The sequence below is a fragment of the Camelina sativa genome, chromosome 19 (assembly GCF_030686135.1).
Source record: "Camelina sativa cultivar CO46 ecotype springtype chromosome 19, ASM3068613v1".
NCBI classification, from domain to species: domain Eukaryota; kingdom Viridiplantae; phylum Streptophyta; class Magnoliopsida; order Brassicales; family Brassicaceae; genus Camelina; species Camelina sativa.
In genome coordinates, this window is record NC_141898.1 from 17,432,206 (window position 1) to 17,455,909 (window position 23,704).

At 34.6% G+C, this 23,704-nt stretch overlaps 3 protein-coding genes and 2 pseudogenes across 7 annotated transcripts; 3 read left to right on the forward strand and 2 right to left on the reverse strand.

Annotated features, from left to right (window-relative positions):
• Window positions 1-585: 585 nt before the first annotated feature.
• On the reverse strand, window positions 586-2,687 carry LOC104766900 (putative inactive ATP-dependent zinc metalloprotease FTSHI 4, chloroplastic). Of its 5 annotated transcripts, XR_764143.3 has the most exons (7): window positions 2,514-2,687; window positions 2,329-2,424; window positions 1,924-2,080; window positions 1,487-1,742; window positions 1,150-1,388; window positions 980-1,049; window positions 586-875 (listed from the first exon to the last, which is right to left on the reverse strand). XR_764143.3 is itself a non-coding variant. In XM_087500614.1 (5 exons), exons 3-5 carry the CDS (start codon window positions 2,026-2,028, stop codon window positions 1,360-1,362), a joined length of 390 nt encoding a protein of 129 aa, XP_087356740.1. In that variant the 5' UTR covers window positions 2,029-2,080; window positions 2,329-2,424; window positions 2,514-2,687; the 3' UTR covers window positions 1,058-1,359. The 5 variants fall into 5 exon arrangements, 1 of the variants encoding a protein (XP_087356740.1); XR_764140.3 differs by having other exon boundaries at window positions 586-1,049; XR_764141.3 differs by having other exon boundaries at window positions 586-1,049; window positions 1,924-2,164; window positions 2,514-2,663.
• A 1,832-nt stretch (window positions 2,688-4,519) lies between these two features.
• On the forward strand, window positions 4,520-7,750 carry LOC104766898 (peptidyl-prolyl cis-trans isomerase CYP40-like). The gene is made up of 9 exons (XM_010490876.3): window positions 4,520-4,928; window positions 5,387-5,887; window positions 5,983-6,070; window positions 6,170-6,222; window positions 6,643-6,747; window positions 6,875-6,950; window positions 7,084-7,121; window positions 7,212-7,289; window positions 7,517-7,750. The coding sequence occupies exons 1-8, from the start codon at window positions 4,758-4,760 to the stop codon at window positions 7,263-7,265; spliced, it is 1,086 nt and encodes a 361-aa protein (XP_010489178.1). The 5' UTR covers window positions 4,520-4,757; the 3' UTR covers window positions 7,266-7,289; window positions 7,517-7,750.
• Window positions 7,751-9,770: 2,020 nt separating this feature from the next.
• On the reverse strand, window positions 9,771-11,760 carry LOC104768080 (putative F-box protein At3g44060). The gene is made up of 3 exons (XM_087503345.1): window positions 10,569-11,760; window positions 10,349-10,492; window positions 9,771-10,260 (listed from the first exon to the last, which is right to left on the reverse strand). The coding sequence occupies exons 1-3, from the start codon at window positions 11,499-11,501 to the stop codon at window positions 10,189-10,191; spliced, it is 1,149 nt and encodes a 382-aa protein (XP_087359471.1). The 5' UTR covers window positions 11,502-11,760; the 3' UTR covers window positions 9,771-10,188.
• A 2,589-nt stretch (window positions 11,761-14,349) lies between these two features.
• On the forward strand, window positions 14,350-17,262 carry LOC147920717 (cysteine-rich receptor-like protein kinase 41; annotated as a pseudogene).
• On the forward strand, window positions 17,175-23,381 carry LOC104768079 (cysteine-rich receptor-like protein kinase 44; annotated as a pseudogene).
• The last annotated feature ends 323 nt before the right edge of the window (window positions 23,382-23,704 follow it).

Here is a 23,704-nt window from a genome sequence, read left to right on the forward strand (position 1 = left end):
CAAAGCAAAGGGAGCTACAAATTTTGATGATTTGTGCACTGTTGATGGAATCATATATTCTTCCTACAAGGAAGCATGTTTTGCTCTGAATCTTCTTGATGATGACTCAGAGTATATTGGTGCAATAACTGAAGCAAGTCAGTGGGGATCAGCACACTATATGCGAAGACTATTTGTTATGCTTCTTCTTTCAGAAAGTTTGTCAAGACCAAACCATGTTTGGTTAGAAACGTGGCATTTACTCTCCGAAGATATCTTATATATGCAGCGGAAAATCCGTGGGACACCAGGTACATATTTATGAGTTTTAAAGCATAATAATACACAACTTTATACAAGCTTAACTGGATTTAATATTATATATTTTTACTTGCAGATTATCTTATGTCCGATGAGCAAATCAAGTATCAAACTTTGTTTGAGATTGAAAGGCTTTTAATCTCTAATGGAAGTGCTCTAAGAAATTTCACTGAACTACCATTTCCGGATAATAATAATATCCCAGCTGCAATCAACAGACTCATAAGTGATGAACTATGTTACGACAGGCATGCATGTCAAAAAGGAGTTTCTTCGTTTGCTACCTTTGTTGAACCTTGATCAGAAGAATATATTTGATCATATAGTTGGTTCAGTGGATTCAAAAGGAGGAGGTCTTTTCTTTGTCTATGGATTTGGAGGCACAGGAAAAACGTTTCTATGGAAAACCCTATCTACATACATTCGTTCAAAAGGAGAGATTGTCCTAAATGTTGCATCCACTGCAATGACTGCATTGTTATTAGAAGGTGGTCGAACAGCTCATTCTCAATTTTCAATACCGATACAGGTACACTAGACTTCCACTTGCACCTTTTCTGCTGATAGCGATATTGCTGCTTTGATTGAAGAAGCTAAGTTAATCATCTGGGATGAGGCACCAATGATGCATAAACATTGTTTTGAAGCTTTAGATCGATCTTTAATAGATATTCTTAACCTTGGAAAACCTTTTGGAGGTAAAGCTGTTGTCTTTGGAGGTGATTTTCGTCAGATTTTACCAGTGGTACCTAAGGGCAGTCGAAAACAGATTGTTCAAGCTTCATTATATTCTTCGTCTTTGTGGAACTCTTGCCAAGTTCTTACATTAACAAAAAACATGAGACTTACTGTGGAGTCAGATCCATTAGCAGTGGATCTCATCAAAGAGTTTTTTGAGTGGATACTAAAACTTGGAGATGGTAAACTTTCTGAGCCAAACGACGGTGAAGCGGTGATTGATATACCTGAAGATATGCTTCTGAAAGACTCTTTGGATCCAATTAATTCAATCGCACTTAGCACATATCCGTCTTTGCTTCACAATCTTGATGATGGAGATTATTTCAAGGAGCGTGCGATACTATGTCCTACAAATGATGTTGTTGATGAGGTAAACAATTACATGATGGACCTTCTCAAATAGAAAAAAAACACTGCAAGTATAAAATTTTCTGTAACTTCGAACCTGATATGGTCTTTCTGTAATTTGAATACTCCATGTATTGAACACTGTTGGAATCTAAGAGCTTCGTAAAATCACTAAAATTGATCCGGTGAGAGATTTCAGGATCCCATTCTGTTCCTTTTAACTTCCCTCGCATAGTTAACAATGTTCTACTCCAATCAGAAGCCATCACAAGCTGCCTTTCTAATTGTACATTAGCTTTTCTCTCAAGCTCTTCCATGTTGCTAACTCGTTCTCCTTCAGCTTCCCTTATTCTCTGCAAAATCCAAATAAACAAATCGAAGCTTTTAAAAACTCCACTAAACGTATGCAACATACACTCTTATCTACAGGTATACAATTCAAAATCCTAATTGATTTGTCACTTCTCATTCTAGAAAAGAAAAAACCTACACTTTGACATGATTTGCAATTGAGATAAAAAGAGAGAGATAGACCTCAAATGCAGCATCTTCTTCCCGTGAAACTGAAGACTCAGGAGACTCAAAGCTCGATGTACTGCAACAACTAATCAACAACCCATCTCTACGTGAAGGTAACATATTGACTTTACAGCTTAATTTAGCTCCCTCTGGTTTTCTCCGTCGGACGAAACTAGAAAGAGAACCCCGAAATTGAAAGGGGGAGAGGGTATTAAAAGGGTTTAAGGGTTTCCAGAAATGGGTTGGAGTTAATGAACTGGAGATATAAAACGCCATTGTTGGATTGAAATCAAATCATAAGAGAGGATAAAAAGTTACTCATTATATAGTTCCCTCAATTTCTAACGATAAGCAACAAAAAAAAAAAAAAATCCCAAGAGTGTTCACTAATTTTCTAATTGGATTTACTTAATCATGTACCTTTGCTGAAATTGAAATACTCGGTGGATGAGTTAACTCTGTTGGAAATAGAGAGCATGAGGTTGGTCGGCGCCGATGAGACGAGAATCAGGTATGCTGAAATTGAAACACTCGGTTCATGAGTTAAATCTGTCGGAGATGGAGAGCATGAGGTCGATCAAAAACATGAGACGAGAATCAGATACCTTTGCTGAAATTGAAACAATCGATGGATTATTTAACTCTGTTGGAGATGAAGAGCATGAGGTCTGTCGGCTCCGATGAAACGAGAATCAGATTAGAAGATTCTTTCTTTTTTTTTTTTTTAATCAAACGAATCAGATTAGAAGGTAAGATTATAATTTGGGCCGTTAAAATTCACTTTTTTTAATTTAGGCCGCCATGACACTAGTAATCTTATAAAGACTTTACAAAGAAGATTCTAAATAACTCAAGATACAATATATAAATATATATATATATATATATATATATCTGGTTATTTTGGTGAAGGGATTTGCCAAAAAAAGGGTTAAAATTACAAATAATTAAGATTTTTAAAAGGGGAATTTTCAAAAATACTCATTTTCCTATGTTATTTTTTAAAAATATCTTTTCATGTTGGTCATTTTCAAAAATACCTATTTCTCTCAATAAAATCACTAAATTCTAAACCCTAAACTCCTAATACTAAACCCTAACCCCTCAAAACTATATACTAAATGCAAATTGAGAACCCAAACCTAAAAAAAATTCTAAAAATCAATTTAACATATTGAAATTATGTAAAAGAGGGTAAAAATGAAAATGTTTAAAAATAGGGTATTTTTGAAAAGAGATATTCCAAAAAGGGTATTTTTAACAAATTCTCTTTTTAAAATATCCATTTTGAATCCTAATTTCTCGTTCAAATTAACTTTGATTATCACATGTAAAAAATATATAATATAGATAATTTGTTCTACAAATTCAAAACATTGAAAATTATATTGAGAATTTGTTAAAAATACCCCTTTTGGGATACCTTTTTCAAAAATACCATTTTTTGAACATTTTTATTTTTACCCTTTTTTACAAAATAACAATATATTAAATTAATTTTTAGAATTTTTTTTAGGTCTGGATTCTCTATTTTACATTTAAGATATAGGTTTGAGGGGTTAGAATTTAGTAGTTGGAATTTAGGATTTAGAATTTAGTTGTTTTATACATAGAAAAAGGGTATTTTTGAAAATGGACAACATGAAAGAGTATTTTTAAAAAGTAACATAGGAAAATGGGTATTTTTAAAAAGATCTTATATTTGAATTGTTGGTGAATTTGAAGTTATAATTTAACAAATGTTAACAGGCGTTACAAAATTATTAAAGATGTTAATTAAATGTTAATCTTAGGTGTTTAAATAAATATATACAATCTTTACAAAAAAATATAAATATATTTTTCATTCACTTTGAAGTTTTATTTTTCATTCAAATTAACTTCTATTTTAACATGTAAATGTAAATATATAATCTTATAAAGCATTTACAAAGAAAATTCTAAAGAACTCAAGATATAATATATATATATATATATATGATTCTGGTTACTTTTGTGAAGGGATTTGCCAGAAAAAAGTTAAAATTACAAAAAAAATTAAGATTTTTAAAATATCCATTTTGAATTCTTATTTCTCGTTCAAATTAATTTCGATTATAACATGTAAAAAATGTATAATATAGATAATTTGTTTTATAAATTGAAAACATTGAAAATTATATTTGTAGGTCGAAGAAATTTTTATTTTTAATAAACTTTTTCCGTAAAAATAAAAATTTAGTTCGTTTGAGTCTTTTTTTTTTTTTTGGTATCAAAACTTCGTTTGAGTCTATCTATTTAAATATGTCAAAATGTACTTAACTAAAAAGTCTAAAATATCTGATACAAAACAATAAATAATAATGTAAATAACTTAAATAATTAAAAATATCAATAATAAAACGAAATATTTATTGTGTAGTGGCCATAGTGGGATAATCACCAACTATCCACTGTTATAGTATATGGAATGTACCTGAAGGGACAAGTATCAAAATTAATTATCAATATTTTGTTCTTTTTTGGCAGCAAGTAATAAATTTATATTTTTTTTTAACGTTATATATTTTGGCAGCAAGTAATAAATAAATAAAACGGAAATAAAAATAAATAAATAGAGACAAAATTAGTTGGAGGAAGCAAGTGGGTCATAGGGTTTCCTTCTCTCTGTGTGTGTGTCGTTTTGATTTCTGCGTTGAGAGTTAATAAAAAGAGTTGAGACAAGTCTCCATCTACAGTCTTTTTAGAGACGGAAGCCACACTGAGAGAAGAAGAGAGAATACACAACGTTCTTTGTCTCTTCCTCCGATTCTTTCTCTCTCTCTCTCTGTCGAGTCTCTGTTTCGGTTTCAAGAAAGCAAGAACAAGAAATGGGTCGGTCAAAGTGTTTCATGGACATTAGCATTGGAGGTGAGCTTGAAGGAAGGATTGTTATCGAGCTTTACGATGACGTTGTCCCCAAAACCGCTGAGAATTTTCGATTGCTTTGTACCGGAGAAAAGGGTATTGGTCCAAACACTGGTGTCCCTCTCCATTACAAGGTTCTCTCTCTCTTTCTCTCTATGTCTATATATGCTCTCTTATGTATCTGTTTTGCTTTGGGTTTATGAAATGTTAGAAATGGGTATTTGGTGTTTCTATGATTTTAGGGTTTGAGGTTCTGATGGGTCATTCTTCTTTTGGGTTATGAAAGATCAAAACTTTGTTATAATTGTGGTTGGTAGTTGTGAATGAAAGATCAAAACTTTAGAATGAAATTGTGCTATAGAAACGTTTCTGAATGCTTATGATTTTGGGGTTTGATGGGTCTTTGCTTGAATCTCTCTGTAAGTTCTTAAACTTGTATTGCCTAGTAGCTTTTGAGTTTGTTTCAGTATTGCAATTAGTTTACTGTTGTTGGTCTTAGTAAAGGAAAGATCAAAGCTTTGAGGATGCAATTGTACTATAGAATTGTTCTGAACGCTTATGACTAATGTTATTTGGTATAATTTGTTGTCAGGGGAATCGATTTCATCGTGTTATCAAGGGGTTTATGATTCAAGGTGGGGACATATCAGCAAATGATGGTACTGGTGGTGAATCTATCTATGGGTTGAAGTTTGAAGATGAGAACTTTGAACTGAAACATGAGAGGAAAGGGATGCTCTCTATGGCTAACTCTGGTCCCAACACTAATGGCTCTCAGTTTTTCATCACAACAACTCGGACTTCTCATTTAGATGGGAAACATGTTGTGTTTGGAAGGGTTACTAAAGGAATGGGAGTTGTTCGGTCAATTGAGCATGTTACTATAGAGGAACAGTCTTGTCCTTCTCAGGATGTTGTGGTTCATGACTGTGGAGAGATCCCCGAGGGAGCAGATGATGGGATTTGTGACTTTTTCAAGGACGGTGATGTGTACCCTGACTGGCCTATTGATCTAAATGAAAGCCCAGCTGAGCTGTCTTGGTGGATGGAGACTGTTGATTTTGTCAAGGCTCATGGAAATGAACACTTTAAGGTGCTCTTCCCAACGTTCCGAATGAAATGTTTTTAATGTTCAAGCTTTTTGTTTCTTTGAATTTGATATGATTTTGTCCTCAAATTTACTCTCAGAAACAAGACTATAAGATGGCTCTAAGAAAGTACCGTAAGGCTTTACGTTATCTGGATATCTGCTGGGAGAAAGAGGGCATTGATGAAGGTTGTTCATCACTTTTTCTTTTTATATATATTTTTCCATTTGCTGTATTTCTCAGGGAATATTGATACTGTGCATACTCCTCTACCTGTGGTCTTGCAGAGACGAGTACTGCCTTGCGCAAGACAAAGTCGCAGATCTTCACTAATAGTGCTGTAAGTTCATACTCTTACGATAAGCCAAATTTCTTGTTACTATCTGATGTTGCTTACTTCTTGCGGATAAGCTTCACTGTCGATAGAATGATAGGCAGTTGGAAAATGTAATGTAAACTAAAAGTGAAGTGGGCTACACTGTAGACCTGTCATTTATGTTGGTTTGTGCTGTTTAATTATTTCTTGAGAAAAAGTAGGGTAGGTTGACATTTACATATGCACCAAGATAATACTCTTAGAGATTATGTTTGTGGGAGTGTGGGACATACATCAAAATGATTTAATCATTGCTCATATGACTTATGGATTTCATCTCTGTTTACATTCCCTATGTTTTCTCCATAGTCCAACTCAGATTGCTTTGGGTTCCCTTTATAGCTGATGTTTTAACTATTATATTGTAACTGGCTGTTATGGCAGGCCTGCAAACTCAAATTTGGAGATGCTAAGGGAGCGTTGTTGGACACTGAATTTGCGATGCGTGATGAAGATAACAATGTTAAAGCATTGTTTCGACAAGGCCAGGTACTTCAAAAACTTATTGTTCTACAGTTTTCAAGAACCTAGACTGAGGCATAACCACCAAAATCATGGATCTCTCGTGAGATGAAGTTTGTTTCTGTTTCTTATGTGCACTTTTTGGTAATGTTAGGCATACATGGCTCTCAATAATGTCGATGCTGCTGCTGAAAGCTTTGAGAAAGCTCTTCAATTCGAACCTAATGACGGTGAGTGATTCATTAAGGCGTCTATTATTATGGTTTGACTTGCTTGATTTGTCATTATTGATGTATGAGTATTGGAAGAGAAATCTAATTATAGCATTTTTGTACGCGTATGATCGTGGGAGTTGATTTACAGCTGGTATCAAGAAAGAATATGCTGCAGTTATGAAAAAGGTTGGTATTCGTATAAACAAGTTTTTTTGCAGTGACTTAACTTCTTGCATAAAAGTCATTGAGCTGACGTTAATAACCACACATGTGCAGCTCGCCATTAGAGACAATGAAGAGAAAAAGCAGTACCGCAAAATGTTCGTATAGGGCTGCTCTGCTTCTTCATTTAGGGTAAGCCTAAATTAGTCAGTATTTAAGTGTATAACTGTGGCATTTCTTTGCAAGCTACCAAAAAAAGGGTTTCGTGAAAGTTGAAGCTAGATGATGTTTTATGATTCCAATTGCCTGTCTAATTACGTTTGTCATCTAATCTCAGAATGCTGCACTTAGTAAAGCTTTATTTTAACTACACGAATGTGTATCTTAGTAACATAGTGTTACTGCTGATGTCTATGTAGGTTTGGTCGGATAGTAAAGAAGAAGACTAACAAAAAGTGAAAAGGAGCGTATAAAGAAACAACAAAAATATTCAAAGATTTGGGAACTGTTTCTATTTCCCTCATTTTTAGTAAACATTTTTACTTCCTGCATCATGGCAAAGACCGATGCGTAGTAATATTGACTGGGAAATTGTTTTTACCGAATATACAGATTCAGCTAGACAGTTAATGAAATTTTGAGTTACTGGTCAACTCCTTTTTCTTTTGCCTTTTCCCCACTTTTTTGGGATAAATTGTTAATAACATTACTAAAAGTAAAAGTTGATTACAAGCCTTAGTGGAAAGGTTAAATGAGCATCCATGTCATTAAATTTTGTGAATAATGTTTTAGTTGGTGTTAGATGAGAATCCATTTTAGCACAATAGTTGGAGGGGCAAGAAAGATGTTGTTGATGTTCATGAAGAGTCTAGCAAAACGCAAATGGTGGATAAAGATGTAGATCGAAGATATGTATTGCTCTAATAAAGAACACAGTAGATTCAGTTACGGTTTACGGAACGTTTGATTGATTCAGGAGATAGACAATATGATTCTGGAATGGCAAAGCTGAAGGAAAACATGGCAATAGTGATGGAAGCTTGCTCTCAGGTTTCCAGGCAATATAGGCAGACTGAAACAAATGTAACAACTGATGGCAACACCAGTTTGAATGAAACAAATGTGGAGGTGCCCCCGCAAAACATATGTTGGGGATGGCCGGTGAAAAGGTATGGACTGTTTCCTTTCTCATATATGTGTTGTGTATTTCTTGTCTTCATATTCTATTTTAAATTTGCTATAGGGACTACAATGTTTTGGTTGTCTACCTTAAAACAAATAAGAATTTTTCAGGAAAACAATACTAATTAAATCTCTCTCAACTTATTGGCAGAATTGAACCAGATTTATACTAAGTGTAGACCGACGATAATGCCAAATCACAGCGAGCGGGGAAACTATCGTCTCGGAGGACCACCAACTTGTCGACCTCTACCACCCTGACAACCACCACTGCGACCACCACCACCTTTTAGACTACATGATGGTGATACTGGTATTAGCTTCCTTCTCTGATCTCCTACTTTCACATGTATCATAAAAAGAAAACACATAAATTTTGATTAAATGGCTAGTTAAAAATAGTGTAGAATCCTTTTTATTGTTGATCCAAACTGAACCAATATCGAAATCGTTGCAACAGTTGAACCGATTCGATTTCATTTCTTTTAAATTGATATCAAAATAATAATAATAAAAACCGATAAGGAAATTATAATTTCTTTGAAACTTCTTAAATTTAAGATTCAACTTTTCATGTTTTGTTTATTTGTTTTCAAATATATACATATACACATTAATGAGAAAGTGAAACTGAAAAAGAAAAAAAGAAAAAAAAAGGCGGGGAAACAAGTATAGATAGAGACCGTTGATACGCAATGGGTGTAACTCCAGCCAAGGAGAAGCAAAAACACAGTTTATGCGCCAAGAGGCCAAGAGAGCCAGCAAAAGCAAGAAGACAATCCCAAAACTGTTTGCCATCTTTAGTTTTTTTTTTATCTCTTTGTTTATTTTCTAAACTGTTGAATCTTATACTGTTATTAATCCCTTTGGGAATAGCTTAAATTCAACGAATGAACAAAAAAAATCAAATACAAATGAAACTAAACTTTTACTTGGCCACTCATTTAGTCAACAAAAGACATAAACAAGATATTTGAATTTATGCAGTAGAATCCAAATTTATGAAAAAAATTGGTGATAAATGAAAGAAAGATAAACTAATTGCTTATGTTATAGTTATATGGGTCTATAATCCAACCCAACTCCAATGAGTTGGATTGATAAGAATCATAGACTGATCTAATACATTAAGTAAAATGGTTAAATAATTTTATCCATCAATCCATGAGATAATTTTGCAATCTACAGTGATCTATCTATAAGAATAAAAGTATAAATTTGTTATACAGTTTTGAAAAGATATTCATTTGATAATTTTTGTTTCCTTTTGCTATCGAACGTTCATATTGTTTTTCCTCTCTAATTGAATATCTTTTTGATTTTCTAGATATGAGTATACATATGTGTCAAGCAATCTTTAAAATGAGAGATATGGCAAGTGTGAAGAGTTGAAAAATGCTGCCAACTTTAAGGTCTTCTTTGGCAATAGAAAGAATTGGGAGAAAGAGATTTAGGTAAAGAAGTGTTAACTAGGTCATCACGATTTATACATTTAATAAGATACAAAATTAAATAATTGGAAATTTAGAAACCAAATAAATTGAATTTTTTTTTATCTACAATACAATAACTATTTTTGTTTTCGGCTGTGTACCAATGGTTAAAACCTATGTAAAAAAAAAAAAAAAATACCAAAAACAACCTAATCCAAAAGAGAAAAGCACCAAAAACCTAATTAGAAACTCCTTAAGTCTGGGCTTGGGTTTGGACACTTCAACGGTTGTACCTAATACCGTGTCTCGTTTAAATATCTTGATCTTGTATGAAAGTTTCAACAGATCCTTCGTGAGTTGCAATGTAGGTACAACATAGACTTTCACAACATTAAGGCTTTTCATTTTGAGTAAGAAATGGTTAATGTGTTGCAGCTCGTTTGCATTTCCTTGATGCTCCTTGATACTCACCATCTTTATTTGGTTATTGGGGGGGGAATGTGAATTCCTAAAAACTGATTTCCTTTAAATGTGTAACGATGCAGACCCTAAAGCATCAAGATGAGAGAGACTACTTTTAATGTCATGCAGCAGTCATATATGTAAAGATCGATTTGTTTAGGGTTGGCTTCATACCGAGAGAACTAAAGTTTTTAGGTTTGGAGAACGCTCAAGCAGAAGTGGCAAAAGCACTCTCAAACCTTTTTTTTCACCCAAAAGCACTAACTCAAGGAGGTTGTTGAACACTGGTAGTCCACGTTTGCAGCACACTGTAATCACCTGAAATATACGCACAAAGAATATTTTCCCTGTTTCTAACCAAAAGATGATGAGATCATACAATACCAAAACACACCCGGACAGCAGAAGTGGTCAAGTGCAGGGTCTTGACGTTGCGTATCCCACTAATAAGAGGCGTCACATCCCCGTAAACCAGCTTATATGTATTGTAATCTCTTGCAACAGTAAGGTCCAGTGTAGCTTTGGAAAGTGAATCCAAATTACAATGTAGAGGCTTAAGCCGAGCATAATCAGAGTAGTAGAGGTCCACAAGACTTGGTATGTCAAGTGAATTAATGCTCAAGGAATGAAACTTAACATCGCGCTTATAGGTAACCGAGAGTCTCTTAATGGTTTTGCTCGATCTGACCTCTCCTTGTGAGTAATTGTCTTGAAGTATGGTTAAGTCCTCAAGTGCAGGGCAAGCAGCAAGAAACACACCAGAGAATTGATCACCCGTAAACGAAACGAAATCAAGAAAGAGAATCTTTAGTGCTGAAAGATATGTATCCGAAGGAAAACTTGGGATGAGTAGTTGTTTTCCTAATGAAAGCTTAACCAGTGTTGTGCTAGTGAACACTTTGGTTGGGAGATCACTGTCCCGCCGCACCATATTTTCGAAGCGTAGATGAAGCTCAGAGACACCTTTTTCTAGGGCGTTACATATCCGGCGGTCAATAACAAGCCTGCCATGTCCTCCTCTCAAATCCTTTTGTTTACACATACACAGTCTTTCATTAAAATTTAGTGAGAACTTCTTTATATGGTTACCGCCTTGCGAATCCAATGTTCTATACAAAAAATGCCTGAAACTCTTCCGTTTACTCTTCTCGGGGTGGAAATATCTGGAATCGTCACAGTCAAGATTATGACTGAAAGCAAATAGAGTCCTCCACCTCTTGGACAAAAGAGAAGTTGAAGCAGCTTGTTTTGTGGGAAGGAAGGACAAGATTTTGACAAGAAGATCATCCGGAAGACAGTCTATTGAAGTCATAGAGACAAATTCCATCTCTGGTGACTCAAACGTCACCTCTCAATTGAAAGTATATATTGCATCCCAAACACATCATCACAAAACACTTAACACACTAATCAAATCCACTTAACTAGATTCCTAATTTAATTTCATCAAAATGAAACCTTACATAAGAGAGTGATAGAAGCTAAAGAAAGTTAAAGATCTCTTACATAACAAAGCGGAGCGGCGATGAATTTCGTTATTTTGCTTCGCCACGAATCTCTTTCAGCTCTTCTCAATTATGTTATGCATTTGCAATTGATTATACAGCTTATATATATTTAAAAAATCTTGTGTATATTTAGTATATCTAGCTCTTAGGATCTACCAAGTTTGATTATATATATATATATATATATATATATATATATTCTACCAAAAATATGTAGATATATATATACATTTATATTGTTCTTTTAAAAGCCATTTTGAATTATAATTACTATTGTGTATTTCAATCTTTTATATTTAAATATGTTGATTTATGAGAAAATTAGTTAGCTCACCAAAAAATAATATAGTGCTTAAAAAAAAAGTTAGTAATTCCATTTTCAATTTTTTTTCCTAATCTCTATATATAAAGTTAACTTTTCTCTCTTGTCCTTTCTCCACATAAACATCTACCTAAGTAACGTTATATATTTCTTTTTGTATTAAAAATACTATTTAAAATATTTATTCATTGCATATTTATTATTTATATATTAATAATAGTAAAAAATAAATAAAAAACGAATTAAGTAAATTTATAAATAATAAAAACAATAATATAAATTTGTTTAGTATATAATAAAAATAATAACTATATAAAAATGAATTAAGTAACATAAATAAAAAATAATCATTTAATGTTATTATGCAAATTTCAACCCTAAAATGATCATATTCCAAAATTTAGAATGGGTTATTGAGTTTTAGAAAAGAAGTAAGCTTATAATTTATGTAATTGTATTTATAAAATTCTAAACAGAAAAATAACATTGAAGTGAAACATTAGTTTCTAAGAAACATATACTATAAAGATATATTATAAAATTTCACTTAAAGAAAAATAAAAGATTAATTATCCAACTCAACTTTAAAGTTTTGATCTAAAATAAAGACATTGTAATGGTCACATTTTTTGGGAAACTTATGAAAAAGAATCTTGAAAAAATAATCCATCTAAAAAACAAAATCAATGCTCATAAAATATAGAAAACATAATATGGAAAGGGTTACAAAAAGTGACATGAATTTTCTGTAGAATTTGTTTAGCTACTATAAATCATTAGTATGTTGACGTAGCGGCACCTTAGTAATCCGTTGAGATTCGATCCGTAGCCAAACGTTTTAAATTATTTATGTATTTGTATTACTTATAAAAAATTGTACATCACAAAAATAGTTCTTTGACGACTGTTAGTCCATGTAATACTAACTAGCTAGATAGTTAAATATTTGCGTAAATTTTACTGTAATTTGTTAGTTATAAAATAGTAGTAGAAGTTTTATTTGATTTACTCAATAGTTTTTATAATTTTTCATATTTAATTTATTTAGTTTCATATATACTTTGATATCAACCCTTTACATGATACAATGTTCAAAACCGTAAATTATATAAATATGGTAAAATCCATAAAATAAAACAAACCCCGTATTGAAGTGGTCGTGTTTAAAAATTTCGTTTTAACTTTTTGAATTTTTTTAGTTGTATATATTATATTGAATAAAACTAACATTTGTGATTTGTTAGATTTCAATAAGATGTTATATTTAATAAATTAGATATAATATTTTATATTTTTAAAATAGAAGTAATATTGTATCTTAGTTTTAAAATATATATTTTATTGTTAAACGATTAAGGAATGCAAGTACTTAATCTTAGTTTATAAATAAAGTTAAGTTTATAGTTGTTCTAAATAGCTTGTTAATGTTTCTTACTATCTCTAAAACAATAAATGAAATCTGTTAAATAATTTTATTGAATAATTTCAAAATTATTAAATTAATTAAAATGTAATGGCATTTTTTTGTAATATGTAACATAATAGTAAGGTTAAATTTCTAACAACATCCCGAATCAAGCTTGACCAATGTTTCCCCTTGTTGAATTGAAACACAATTTTCAACCAATATAAACGAAGGGTTTTGCGAAGGCAACTGTTGTAGTCTCTTCAGTTGTCCTAGTTCTCATTTTATACAACACTATCACTTCAAGATCTATTCGAGAATACTGTTTTCACCACAATAAACGATAATTGGAAATGACCACTCAAGACAATACCCAACCAATTTTTTTTAAAACCGGACCGGAAGGTGAACTAAAAGTCTTTCGGATCACTGAGTCAACCGGTCGGATCGGCTTAACCACGGGTCAATTTGTTAATTGGGTTGTTTACATTTTATGAATATAACATCTATTTTTCTATAAATATATGAACAAAACATACATAATTAAGTACTAAACAGCTAAAATTAAATTTTTAAATGATTAGATAAAATAACTAAGTGGTTTTTTTTATAAATAACAACATTTATTTTTAATTTGATTTGAGTTTGAAATGTGATAAAAAAAAATTAATTTGATACCGATCCGCTGGTTCAACCACCGGTTCATGGGTTTTTAGCGGGTTTTTCTGGTTTTTTATGGGTTTTTATTTATCCGGGTTTTAGAGGTAATCCGAACCGGAATATCTGCCGGGTTGCGGTTAGACCGGTCCGACCGGCCGGTTTTGTCTGGGTTTAAAAACATTGCACCCAACTAATTTTATGAAGTTCATGTGACCAGATGATATCGCTATGTCCGCGGCAAAATTTTATCAGATATAGTTAAGATATATTAATGAGAATCATGAAATGGTTATATCGAGCATATAAATACCATCTCACATGATCATGATTAGATAATTCATAAACGCGAGTACACACTCACTAATATTTTCAATCGTGTCCTTGCGACAAAACCTAGGAGGAATTTTTTAAGCAAATTTTCTGTTTATAATTTCTTTCAACATCACATAACTTTTCTTTAGATACTGTTGAAGTTGTCACATGCTACCATAAATAGTTGATATGATATATCCCCTCAAAGCAACTTTGCTGATTCCGCCTTCTCCAAGAATCTCAACCGTTAGGTTTCTTCCATCCACTCTCTCACTCCCAACAATTATGGGTTCTACAATCTCTCCAGCGGAAGAGACTCGGATCAAGAACGAGTCGAGGCCATCGGACTTTGCAATAGAGTACTCTTTCGAGTAGATTGCCGTAACTGTATCGCCCAAGCCGCAGTGAATCTAACCACATCCTACTGTTCCCAACATAGAGAAGGTTACTTGCGAGCCACGAAATGTATGTTTCGTTATTCAGACAAACCCATTCTTGGGAAACTCAGGACGTTGCCTGTTTTGGAATCACCGAACCCGAACAATGCCACGGGGGATAGAAACGAGTTTATTCGGCTGCAGAGCGAGTTACTTAACCGACTCAGACAAGTTGCTGCATCAGGTGGCTCTAAGAGGAAGTATGCACAAGACTCTTTGCTGCTACGCAGTGCACACCGGATTTGTCTGAGAAAGATTGCAACGACTGTCTCCTTTTTGGTTTTCGGAAGGCCACAAAGGGGAGAGTTGGGATAAGGTGGTTTTGTCCCAGCTGTAATTTTCAGATAGAGAGTAACTTGAGATTCTTCCGTCTCGAGTCCGAGTATGAGTCTGATTCATCAACAGAACCACAACCACCAGGTAATTCGTTTTACCAAAAAAATAAAACAGAGTACTCTGCTTTTAAGTTACTTGTAGAAAGATATCTATGTGTATTGGGATTAGTAATCTTTGTAATCTATACTAATAAAAAGTAGGAGTTATAAGCTTCTTAAGCTGTCCACATAAGATTTTAAACCACCAATAGAGATTAGACATCTCACTAATTAACATTGTTTAAAATTTCCAGAATTTTCGATATTAAGAATTATTTTAAACATCCTATCAGGATTTGACATGTCATTCATTAACATTTTTTAAATTTCCAAAATTTTTTAGAAAAAGGAAAATTTTAAATTTATGGAAATAAAAGAACTATATTCAATATCCCACATCGGCTTGAAAAGTTTTAGACAATGGTTCAGAACCATTATAAATAAGATTAATATGCTTTCAACAACGAATGAGCAGGAAATCTTGATTTATCAGGCGTCCCAGTTTAATAGTTTTATTCGGTTTGATCCAGTTTTTTATTTGATCAAACTAAAACATTAAAAACTTTCAAAAAATATATTAGAATATTTCAAATTTTTAAAAGTTTAAATATTATAAATATTGAAACTTTTAAAAGTTATAATATTGAAACTTTTTAAAAGGTTCAAATTTTATATTTCGAAACCTTTTAAAAATTTAAAATATTATAAATATTGATGTAATACATAAATTATCTTATTTATCTACGTTTGTGCTTTTTATTTCTTATGAGCTGTAAAATATATTTTTGTGTATGATTTTATAGATGAGTTGATATTCTTTCATTAATTTTTTATTTTTATCTTATTTTTTATTTTTATGAGAAAAGAAATGATTTTGTTCTTGGAGTTTGATGGGTTAACAAGTTGTGTGGTAGTCTAAAAAAAATGTTTTTCAGTGGAAGAATGTGAAGAAGTTGACGAGGAAGAAGAATAAAAAGAGTATAACAAAGAACCAGACGGTAAAAGTAACGATGTCAATTACCCCAAAATTTGACAATAAAAATGACAAGAAAAAACATGAAGAATAGGAAAACATGGAATAAAAAACACGAAAACATAGGTCATAGCAATCAATTAAATATGAAAACGAGTTAAATTCATGATGATAAAATTGTTCCGCTTTTATGATCTGTTGAATTTCAAGTATTTAGTTTCACCATGTATAAAAATTGTTTAGGATATGTGAGGTCATCAGTTTGATTCGCCTCGCCTCGACGTCGAGTTAAATTCATGATTTTTTTATCAGATTTGATTTTATAACATAACTAATTTTTATATTTTTTTAAAAATGTGTATCTGAAATTTAATTTTTTTCCTTAATACTAATTTAAATTTTTTATAAAATAATATTTTATTACCGTCATCAGTTATATATAATTTTCATCAAAATATATCAAATAAACCCACACGTACCGTGGTTCATAATCTAGTATACAATAACAAAACAAAATACAAAGAACCATGCATTAGCTGCTTATATATATATACATATATATATCTATAGAAACTGACTTTAACCATTGTAATATACAATTATTTTCTTGTTTACTTCTAACTTTTACTTCCTTAACAATTTTATTTGATTTGGTAGGTGAAGACAAATCAAAAATTATAATCGCAACAGTTGGCTCCATTGTTTGTTTTGCCATAATCTTAGTCTGTCTTTACTTCTTATTGACAAGGAATAGAAGAAGAAAGGAAGAAAAGAGACTTGAAGGTGAATTTTTTTTAGTTCCGAGTTAAATCTTTAGGTTGAATTATTTTCTCAAGAGTTTAACTTTAAACATACTTTTGGGTTTATATGCTTTTGGATCAGGCAAAGATGTTGAAGACAATAAGATTAGAGATGCACAATTACTGCAACTTGACTTTGATACTATAAGAGTAGCAACTACTGACTTCTCTCCTAATAATCAGCTTGGAGAAGGTGGCTTTGGTGCAGTTTATAAGGTGATTAGATTTGATTGTTTCGTAATGTTTATGATCTTTGTTACACTTATTGATGATTCAATATCTTTGAACTATCACTAGGGTGTTCTTGATTCTGAGGAAGAGGTAGCTGTGAAAAGATTGTCAATGAAATCAGGACAAGGCGACACTGAGTTCAAAAACGAAGTCTCCCTGGTTGCGAAACTTCAACATCGTAATCTGGTTAGGATTTTAGGTTTCTGCTCAGATGGAGAAGAGCGACTCCTCATCTATGAGTTCTTCAAGAACACAAGTCTTGACCATTTCATATTTGGTACCTTAAAACCCTAAACCCTAACACAACCATCTCTATCTGATGAATGGTCCAAATTAATCGTTTTCTTTCTCAGATTCTAATAGGAGTACGTTCTTGAAGTGGGAAACACGTTATAAGATAATCTCAGGTGTTGCTAGAGGTCTTCTATATCTCCATGAAGATTCTCGTTTCAAAATCATTCATAGAGATCTTAAAGCCAGCAATGTTCTACTGGACGATGCAATGAATCCAAAAATCGCGGATTTTGGACTGGCGAAGTTGTTTGATACGGACCAAACAATTCAGACTGGGATTACAAGCAAAGTTGCAGGAACCTATTAGGGACTATTGTATAAATATCTATTAATATCTACACTTATGTTATATTTCCTATTGTAAAGAGTCTTGGTACTCAAGTCTAGAATATTCTCTTAGGGTTCTTGTGATTGTATATATATTCTTGTAAAGCTTAATGAGAAGAACAACTTTGACGCCTACCACTTTGTTATGGTATCAGAGCGGATTTGAAAAAAAAAAGAGAGAGAAGAGAAGAAAGAGGAAGAAACAATGACGACGGGAGAAGATGGTGACAAACAAATCGCACTCGCGAAAGGCGGTGCAAGTGGGGGACAAAACACGGCGGTGGATAAGGCTACACTCTCACCGATGTACCTTCATCCATCTGACGGACCGGGGAATCTAATCACCACAGTGCAACTAAGGGGAGAGAACTATGAAGATTGGTCCAAGCATGTGCGGAACGCCTTGCGGACGAAGAGAAAGTTGGGATTCATCGATGGCTCTTTCACCAAGCCGTTGACGGAAGAGGAGATAGAGCAATGGGAGGTCGTAAACTCAATGGTGGTGGTGTGGCTCATGAATACTATTGAACCCACGTTTAGAACCTCTGTTTCCATGGTTGATGAAGCAAAGGTTATTTGGGATGACTTGAAACTGCAGTTTTCTGCAGGAAACGGACCACGGATAGGTGAAATTCGGGCAGCCTTGGCAAATTGTCGACAAGGAGGGGATACCGTAATTGTATATTTTGGGAAGCTCAAAAAGATGTGGGATGAATTGGCAATATATAAACCAATTCGGACGTGTACATGTGGGGAATTGGCTGCTCAACTGGAAGAAGATCGAGATGAAGAGAGACCTAACACGTTTCTCAACGGCTTGGATGATGCTCGCTTTGGAACAGTACGTTCTACAATTACGATCTTAGACCCTCTACCTAAGCTTTCTCAAGTTTATCAACGTATCATCCGGGAGGAGAGACAACAAAAGGTGATATGAAATAGGGAGACAAGCACCGCATATGTTGTCGGGTTCTCGGTGGCCGCTGGACCACATGGTAGTCGTACTTACCGTGAACCTTTTCGTGAAAAAGATGTAACATGCACTCATTGTGGGAAGTATGGGCATGCATCAACCGATTGTTTCCAGTTGAAAGGTTATCCCGAATGGTGGGGAGAGAGAGGGCGTGAATTTGGTGTCCGTGGTAGAGGAGGTGGTGCTCGTGGGAGGTTTGGTCGTGGTGGTGGAGCGTTTGGAGGTTCTGACCGCGGAAGAGGCAATGGAGGTCGTGCGAATGCCACACAAGCACCACAGTCGAATGCTGTTCAAGCAGCTCATGTTGGGACGATGAAAGTGGAGCTTGATCGGAGTGCTTTCCCACAATTGACGGATGACCAGTGGAGTGCAGTTCGACAATTTGTCAACACAACTAAGCAAGATTCTGTTGACAAACTGACCGGTAAGAGAGATAATGTAGATTTTATTATCGACACAAGAGCTTCTCACCACATGACATGGAAGTTGGAACTTTTGAGCAATGTTTGTGATATATATCCATGCTCGATTGGATTACCAGATGGTGATAGAGCAATTGCTGTTAAACAAGGGGATATTTGTTTAAGGGGAGATTTGTGGCTTCGGGGAGTTTTATACTCTCCACAATTGCAATGCTCTTTGATATCTGTTGCTAAGTTACTTAAATTGACAAAGGGTTCAATGACGTTTACTGAAGATTTATGTGTGTTGCAGGACCGTACTTCGAAGATGCTGATTAGCGGTGAAGAGTGCGGAGGGGTCTATGTTTTGCGTGGTGTTATGAGGACTCAAGCTCAGGCAGCATCCAGTTCAGGAGCAAGAGACTTATGGCATCACCGTTTAGGACATCCATCTAGTAGGGTTGTAACTTTTTTGTCGGGGTCTGTTGATGTTGGAAAAACTGCAAAGTCAGAAGTTATTTGTGACGTATGTTTTCGAGCTAAACAAACTCGTGATTGTTTTCATGAAAGTTCTAATAAAGCTGCCGAGTTATTTGATTTGATTCATTGTGATGTTTGGGGCCCTTATCGTACTCTTTCTTCTTCGGGCGCTGCATATTTCCTTACTATCATGGATGACTTCTCCCGAGCTGTTTGGATTTATCTTCTTCACGAAAAATGAGAAGTGGTCGATTCCATTAAGAAATTTTGTGCGATGGTTGCTAGACAATTTGACAAAAAGGTCCGTGTTGTGTGGAGTGACAATGGATCTGAATTTATGTGCTTAAGGGGATTTTTTGAGCATGAAGGAATTCTTCACCAAACATCTTGTGTTTATACGCCTCAGCAAAATGGACGTGTCGAGCGCAAGCACCGTCATATCTTGAAAGTGTCTCGATCTCTCATGTTTCAAGTAAGCTTACCAATTCGATTTTGGGGAGAATGTGTTATGACGGCTGCTCACTTGATCAATCAAACGCCATCTACTATCCTTCATGGGAAAACACCTTATGAATTACTATATGGATCGGCACCTCTGTTTGATCGTCTCAAGGTGTTTGGATGCTTATGTTTTGCTCATAACAAGTCACGTGATAAGGATAAGTTTGGAGAACGGGGTCGCAAGTGTGTGTTTGTGGGGTATCTGTATGGTCAGAAAGGATGGCAAGTCTTTGATATCGAGAAGGAAGAATATTTTGTATCTCGCGACGTTATCTTCCATGAACATGTATTTCCATTTGAAGTATCTAGAGACTCACCTACAGCTCCGTCACATGCCACAGTGACAGAGGAGGTGCGTGAAGATGATTTTGTGAGTTTTGACAAGGAAGGATTGATCAATCCTCATGTCAGATCGACCAATCCGCAGGATTCGTTGCTTGTTGATAAAAGTACAGAAGATGATGGACCGACCGATCTCACACCCCGATCGGTCATTCCACCCTTGGTTCCAACTTTACAATTGGCTACAGAGACTGATCGATCTAAGGGGGAGACTGATCAATCTCAGGAGGAGAATGATCGATCTACGAGGGAGAATGATCGATCTCAGGGGGAGATTAACCAACCTGTGTTGGTTTCTGATGTTCAACCAGAATTGAGAATTGGCAAATGTCGTAAGCAACCTCCAGTGAAGTTGAATGACTATATCATGAACACAACGCAATGTATAACTGACCCCTCACCACGCACTCCCACTTCAGCATCTTCCTCTCCAGGTACGATCCTCTATCTGATTTCGAATTATGTTCCATGTAATCGTTTCTCGGATAAGTACAGGGATTTTCTTGCGGCAGTTACTGCTGCAGTGGCACCAAAGACATACGCTGAAACTGTTCAAATAAATGTTTGGTGCGAGGCAATGGGTTTTGAGGTTGATGCTCTTGAATTGCTTAATACATGGTATGAAACCGATCTTCCCCCGGGAAAGAAAGCACTTGGGTGTCGTTCGGTTTACACAATTAAGCATCGTTCTGATGGTTCTATCGAACGCTATAAAGTACGTCTGGTTATTCGAGGGGATCGACAAATTGCAGGGAAAGATTATGAAGAAACTTTTGCTCCTGTTGCCAAGATGACTACGATTCGAATGTTTCTTAAAGTGGTGGCTGCAAAGAATTGGGAGGTGCATCAAATGGATGTTCACAATGCATTTCTTCATGGTGACTTAGAGGAAGAGGTCTACATGACATTACCTCCAGGTTATCGAGGATCGGGTCCAAATAAAGTTTTACGCCTTCACAAGTCTTTGTACGGATTGCGCCAGGCACCGCGTTGTTGGTTTGCCAAACTAACAAATGCTTTACTCGAGTATGGTTTTGTTCAGACATATCCTGATTACTCATTATTTTACTTAGAACGTGGAGATATGAGGCTATACGTTTTGGTCTATGTTGATGATCTGTTGATTGGTGGCAATGATTCAAGAACTATTTCTTAGTTTAAGGAGTATTTGAGTGAATGTTTTAAAATGAAAGATTTGGGTCATCTCAAATACTTTCTGGGTATCGAGGTTGCAAGATCTCCACAGGGTATCTATTTGTCTCAACGCAAATATACTTTGGATATTATTGACGAATGTGGATTGTTAGCCTCCCGGCCATTTGCGACTCCAATCGAAGAGAATCATTGGTTGCAAGTCATTGAAGAAGGTCCTTATGCTGATCCAGGGCGATATCGTCGTCTTGTTGGACGCTTAGTGTATCTCACGGTTACACGTCCTAATCTTACTTATGTTATTCATATTCTTGCACAGTTTCTCAAGCAACCGCAGGTCAAACATTGGGAAGCAGCACTTCGGGTGGTTCATTATCTTAAAGGCTGTCCTGGACAAGGGATTTTGTTGACTGCTAATACTGATCTTACACTCTCTGCCTATTGTGATGCTGATTACCAGACTTGTCCTCTTACTCGTCGCTCGTTGTCTGGCTATGTTATACTTCTAGGTGGGTCTCCTATTGCGTGGAAAACAAAGAAGCAGAAGACGGTTTCAATCTCTTCTATTGAAGCGGAGTATCGGGTGATGCGTTACACAACAGGTGAATTGAAGTGGGAACGTGAACTTCTATCCTGCTTTGGGGTTCGACATGATACTCCTATATCACTTGTCTGTGATAATCAAGCTGCTCTACATATTGCCGCAAACCCTGTTTTCCATGAGCGTACTAAGCACATTGAAGCTGATTGTCATTTTGTACGTGATGCAATCAAGGCTGGGCTTATTGCGACCTTCAAGATACACACTTCCCACCAGCTTGCTGATATTTTCACTACGTCTCTTGGCGGTCCGCAATTTTCTTACTTCTACGCAAGTTGGGCATTCGGGATCTTCATGCGCCAACTTGAGGGGGAATATTAGGGACTATTGTATAAATATCTATAAATATCTACACTTATGTTATATTTCCTATTGTAAAGAGTCTTGGTACTCAAGTCTAGAATATTCTCTTAGGGTTCTTGTGATTGTATATATATTCTTGTAAAGCTTAATGAGAAGAACAACTTTGACGCCTACCACTTTGTTAGAACCTAGTAAGCTGCCACAATAAAAAAGTACCCTTTTAGTTCTATCAATTTTTTTTAAGGTAAAACCAAACCATAAATTATATGGTTGTTGCAGCGGTTACATGGCTCCAGAGTATGCAATGAACGGGAAGTTCTCGGTAAAAACCGATGTATTTAGCTTCGGTGTACTAGTCCTTGAGATTATTACAGGAAAGAGAAACAACTGGTCTTCAGAAGAACAAAGCTCATTATTCCTCATCAGCTACGTAAGTGTTTTATTTTCTGCCTGTAGACTTTGAGTTTGGGATTATAACTTTAGACTTAATTGTAAGTCATATTTGGTGTTTATATGTATAGGTGTGGAAAAACTGGAGAGAAGGGAAAGTGTTAAACATTGTGGATCCAAATTTGATAGAAACAAGAGGTCTAAGTGATGAAATCATGAAATGTATTCACATAGGTTTGTTGTGTGTTCAGGAGGATGCAGAGAGTAGACCAACAATGGCAATGCAAGTTCTTTCACTTTACCAACACCCTCTCAACCTGGTTTTTACTCGGAATATGGAGAACCATCGCCAAGAGATAATAACACTAGTAGTATAGCATCTTTGAATAATGTTACAATCAGTGAGTTAGTTCCTCGTTAATTACTTTGTCAAAGGACACAAATGAAAATTTTATATTGCTTTAAAGTTTAAAATTTACTTCATTATGTGTCACTATGTTTTCTCTTGTAAAATATTCGTTTTGCGTGTAATCCTAATTCGTATCGTTGTATTGAGTAACCAAAAGCTGCATTTGTAATTAAAAAAAAACCCCGGTTTTAAGATTATGAAGTAGGACTGCTTCTCAATTTTGAATCTTAAATTTTCATAAGATTAAGCTTTAAGAATTTATGTGAAAGGTTTGGTTAACTGATTATTTACAATGTGAAGATGAGGCTGATTCTCTTGAAATGGAGCTTAATTCT